This window comes from Ylistrum balloti, unplaced genomic scaffold (assembly GCF_031769215.1).
Source record: "Ylistrum balloti isolate Yb309-2 unplaced genomic scaffold, AGI_CSIRO_Ybal_v1 Utg369730, whole genome shotgun sequence".
Classification (NCBI taxonomy): domain Eukaryota; kingdom Metazoa; phylum Mollusca; class Bivalvia; order Pectinida; family Pectinidae; genus Ylistrum; species Ylistrum balloti.
The window spans coordinates 746,954-751,789 of NW_026781945.1; the positions used below are offsets into that span (position 1 = coordinate 746,954).

At 38.2% G+C, this 4,836-nt stretch overlaps 1 protein-coding gene across 1 annotated transcript; it reads right to left on the reverse strand.

Annotated features, from left to right (window-relative positions):
• Positions 1–2,600: 2,600 nt before the first annotated feature.
• LOC132565721 (uncharacterized) lies at positions 2,601–4,552 on the reverse strand. Its single transcript, XM_060230424.1, has 4 exons — positions 4,094–4,552; positions 3,692–3,862; positions 3,286–3,549; positions 2,601–3,143 (listed from the first exon to the last, which is right to left on the reverse strand). Exons 1-4 carry the CDS (start codon positions 4,550–4,552, stop codon positions 2,601–2,603), a joined length of 1,437 nt encoding a protein of 478 aa, XP_060086407.1.
• Positions 4,553–4,836: the final 284 nt, after the last annotated feature.

A 4,836-nucleotide genomic window follows, 5' to 3' on the forward strand; every position in this document is an offset into this window, starting at 1 on the left:
AAATCCTACAATGTATTAAAAAGGTTTTGTTTTTCTTTTTATCCTTTATATCGATATAGATATATGTAATGTTTACTACTAGTCTTCAAAACAAGAACATATACCTTAAATGCTGCATATCATGTCTAGCAAATTCTCATCAATGATCAAGATTAATTCTCTAATACCCTTTCTCTGCATCCGGCTATGTTTTAGAACACACGGTTTTCAACAAAAACAAGATGAATTATAAATGTCTTGCGTTCCTTCTCTGTTTGATAGTGTTAGATTAAAAACAAGGAATATCCTTTCTGAGTATTTTAGGATACAATGATTGTATAAAACACACCAACGTTAATAGCACCTGACGATACCAATTATAGACACAGCATGTTGACCGAATTTAATTGTATCAGACAGTTGTATAGTCCTTCTAGAACTCCTCATTCTTAAACTCATGGGCACGACTGAGAAAAATCCAAATTGGTCAAATAAAATACCAAAATCGATCTGCTGAGGTGCACTCTTACCTTAAAACTACAATTGGACGAATTTGATTATTTTCAATATTGAACATTTTAAAAAGATTATCGATTCTGAACAGCCCTATACTAGTCAAATAAGTGACATGTTGGGTTAACAAACAAGAACACAGGTAAATCGTATATAAGTTATTTTACATACTAGTGTTGTGTCCATGTCCCAACCTAAACTTATAACATGCTCTAGCGACACGGCAGTAATCATGTAACGTTTGTCGTTTACCTTTAGATCTGCCAGGGATCACACCTTGGACCTCTGACTTCAGAGAGGTTCTTTCTAACCGAATCGCTAGAAAGCAGCAAGTATACATCACTTAACATCTTACACAAATAATGTTTCTTGTATCATGTATGGTTCTACTGTTCAGTAACAATCATCAAATGCGGGAATTATTTCTGTCCATTTCTGGTCTAATTCGAAACGAATGCCTGAAGGTACAAATCATTTGTATATCCTAGAGGGAAGACATACCTGTATGATGTAGGTCCTTAGTATCACTAACGAGTCCTAGAGAGAAGACACACTTGTATGGTGTAGGAGCTTAGTATCACTAACGAGTCCTAGAGAGAAGACACACTTGTATGGTGTAGGACCTTAGTATCACTAACGAGTCCTAGAGAGAAGACACACTTGTATGGTGTAGGACCTTAGTATCACTAACGAGTCCTAGAGAGAAGACACACTTGTATGGTGTAGGACCTTAGTATCACTAACGAGTCCTAGAGAGAAGACACACTTGTATGGTGTAGGACCTTAGTATCACTAACGAGTCCTAGAGAGAAGACACACCTGTATGATGTAGGTCCTAAGTATCACTAACGAGCCCTAGAGAGAAGACACACTTGTATGGTGTAGGACCTTAGTATCACTAACGAGTCCTAGAGAGAAGACACACCTGTATGATGTAGGTCCTAAGTATCACTAACGAGCCCTAGAGAGAAGACACACCTGTATGGTGTAACATCACTAACTAGCCCTAGAGAGAAGACACGACTGTATCGTGTAGCATCTCTAACGAGTCCTAGAGAGAAGACACACCTGTATGGTGTAGGTACTTAGCATCACTAACGAGCCCTAGAGAGAAGACACACCTGTATGATATAGGTCCTTAGCATCACAAACGAGTCCTACAGAGAAGACACACCGGTATGTGTAGATCATTAGCATCACTAACGAGCCCTAGAGAGAAGACACACCTGTTTGATATAGGTACTTAACATCACTAACGAGCCCTAGAGAGAAGACACACCTGTATGGTGTAGGTCCTAATCATCACTAACGAGCCCTAGAGAGAAGACACACCTGTATGGTGCAGGTCCTTAGTATCACTAACGAGTCCTAGAGAGAAGACACGACTGTATGGTGTAGCATCTCTAACGAGTCCTAGAGAGAAGACACGACCGTATGGTGTAGTATCACTAACAAGTCCTAGAGGGAAGGCACACCTGTATAATGTAGCATCACTAACGATTCCTAGAGGGAAGGCACAGCTTTATAATGTAGCATCACTAACGAGTCCTAGAGAGAAGACACACCTGTATGGTGCAGTTCCTTAGTATCACTAACGAGTCCTAGTGAGAAGACACACCTGTATGGTGTAGCATTTCTAACGAGTCCTAGAGAGAAGACACGACCGTATGGTGTAGTACACTAACGAGTCCTAGAGAGAAGACACGACCGTATGGTGTAGTACACTAACGAGTCCTAGAGAGAAGGCACGGCTGTATGATGCAGTTCATATTAACGTTTGCTATACAACTGTATCTAATTCTGACTTTGTGTTGAACATTTGCTTTATGTACTCTCTTCACCACTCCTTACCTATGTGAGAAGTTTTACTCCGCACCAAACATTTCTGGTTCCATACCTAATTTGTTATATGAAATAATAAGAACAGTTTCTAAATATAATATTTTATTTGAAACAAACATCAACATTAGGACAAGTAGCAAAAACAATGCATGATATTAAAAATTCAGTTCAATATAATTTTCAATGTATCAAATTTATATCTCAATACATCTTTATCAATCCACTTTTTAAGTAAATACCAAAGTGAAACAATGTATGTACCCATTTCATTCCTCCATACATTCACCGGAAATGACGATATAGTCCCTTTCTACACGCCTGTGTTGTCGTGTGCCTTTCTGAAGGCTCCAAGCGTAACTATATTTGTTTAACGTGTCCACTTCACTCATCGCTTTCTTGTCTAAAACTGCTCTCCTCACAAATACTTTGCAGCCTTGCTCTACAACACTTTGTATTTGTCTGTGAAGTCGGAGTTTGGCTCCAAATAGAAGGTTGTATTCCCATTCACGGTTATCAATGGTACCAGAAATTACTTTGGAAAACATAACGTGCCGTTTTCCTCGCCTTTTCGTTTGTACTGCTATCTCATAAAGAGCAGATTTGCATTTGTCTCTGAAAAGTTGGATACGTTTGTGGCACGTTCCTTTGAATTTTCTTCTGAAGCCATTTTTGGTTTTAGGTTCATTGACGTCTGTTGGGATATATGCGAGTCGCCACGACGACCAATCAAGACAGTTGCACGTGAATACTGTTTCCGCTGTTTTCTCTCTTGGAATCATTTTAGCATCATCATTGCAGATGAGTTTGTCCTGGAATAATAAATTACATGTCATTAATATTTTTATATAACGGTCTACTTGACCTTCGGTTTTCACGAAAACTAATTTTATTTTTAGTAAAATGGAATTCATCTAACAGAAAAATGACCAATGATAGAAATATGATATGTACCTTGATATTCTTGACTGTCACGTTTCTACGCTTTGGATTGACCTTTGACCTAGACGGGTCGACTTTTGTCCTTCTTGGAACGCCCTTCAAAGGTTGTGGCGCTGGAGAAGTCGTGGTTGGGGTTGACAATGGTGAAATAATTGGCGGGGCTGGGTGTATGCCACTTGTACCCGAACCAGTCTTTCTCAGAGTTCCAAATAATCCCTCCAGGTCTCTGTTGATACCACATGGTCCATATCGTCCTCGGACCTCGGCTTCATAGCCCTGAAGTAAACAGATAACAACATTATTATTGAATGCATTCGTGTAACACATAAAAGTCAGTGTAAATTAAACTTCAGAATTTTATTTCAAGAAGAAAAAAGGAAAAATAAATCGTTTTAAACTCAATGTATTTAGTACTTACAGAGAAGAGGTCATCGCCCCTTTCCCGATAACAGATGGCCATGAGGAAGTCACAGATGTTGGAGAATTCATTGAGCTTGAGGTAATGTCCTTCAGTGTTTGCTGATATTGTCTTGTAGAAGTCGTCAATGCCTTCATTTTCAAACACTTGTACGCCATATATCTTAACACCCTGAAATAATCCAAATTTAACGATGTTTATTATACAATCAATACATAATTAATCGATTGTTGTATTTCAATGTAAGTACTAATTATTGTAAAATACGTCAAGTTGTCAACTTATATCAAATAATCATTTGACAACAAACTTACCATATTGTATTTCAATGTAAGTACTAATTATTGTAAAATACGTCAAGTTGTCAACTTATATCAAATAATCATTTGACAACAAACTTACCATATTGTGAAGATCAGCGACTTCAGCTCTCCAGTCAATGTTGTCCACATTCAGCTCATACTCGGGTTCGTGTGGTTTGGCGTCTCCAATCATGACCAGAATTTTTTGTGATGCTGGAGTCCATGAGAAGTTTTGTCGGACCATGCGGAGAATAAGCTCGTAACATTCATCTTCGTCGCCGCCACCAGTACCCTCTACACCTTTCACAAAGTTACAAAGTTCTACGACATCGCTACAAAGGTCCAGTTGCTTTGTAAGATAGAAGACCTTTTCATCACAGTAGTCCCCGTGGGCTATGACACCGATTCTAATGCCTGGAATGTCCGCCTGGAGGCGCTGTATCATGTCCTGTAACCGTCCCTGGACCTCCTCAAGTATAGAGGACATCGATCCAGTAGTGTCAAAGGAGAAGACGATTTCGAGGAGTCCTCCTGGAGGAAGCATGGATGGTGCTGCCATAGTTGTCAGAATCTGAAATAAGTTTAAATTGTCATTAATTTATTGATTGATTTACATCTTTGTCTTATATTTTGTATAACGTCGCTGTTAGAATTAAGATACTTTAGAGTAATATTATCTCCTTACAATAGCTCGTTTTTATTGATAACTGACGTTTATACAGTGACTAATTAACAAAAATGCTTAGATTTTAAATTGTTCATCTAGTTATTAATGTATCAAATTGTGGTTTTAATTATCATTTTTTAAAACCTTTCATACGATTTGTTAATATTTAAAATTAC

Bases quoted from the DNA above. Each gene is read 5' to 3' on its own strand.
- LOC132565721 (XM_060230424.1), bottom strand. From the start codon at position 4,552: ATGGCAGCACCATCCATGCTTCCTCCAGGAGGACTCCTCGAAATCGTC. The intron at 3,863-4,093 runs GTAAGTTTGTTG...GGATTATTTCAG, and splicing joins TCGCTGATCTTCACAATATG to GGTGTTAAGATATATGGCGT. The intron at 3,144-3,285 runs GTACATATCATA...TTATTATTCCAG, and splicing joins TGACAGTCAAGAATATCAAG to GACAAACTCATCTGCAATGA.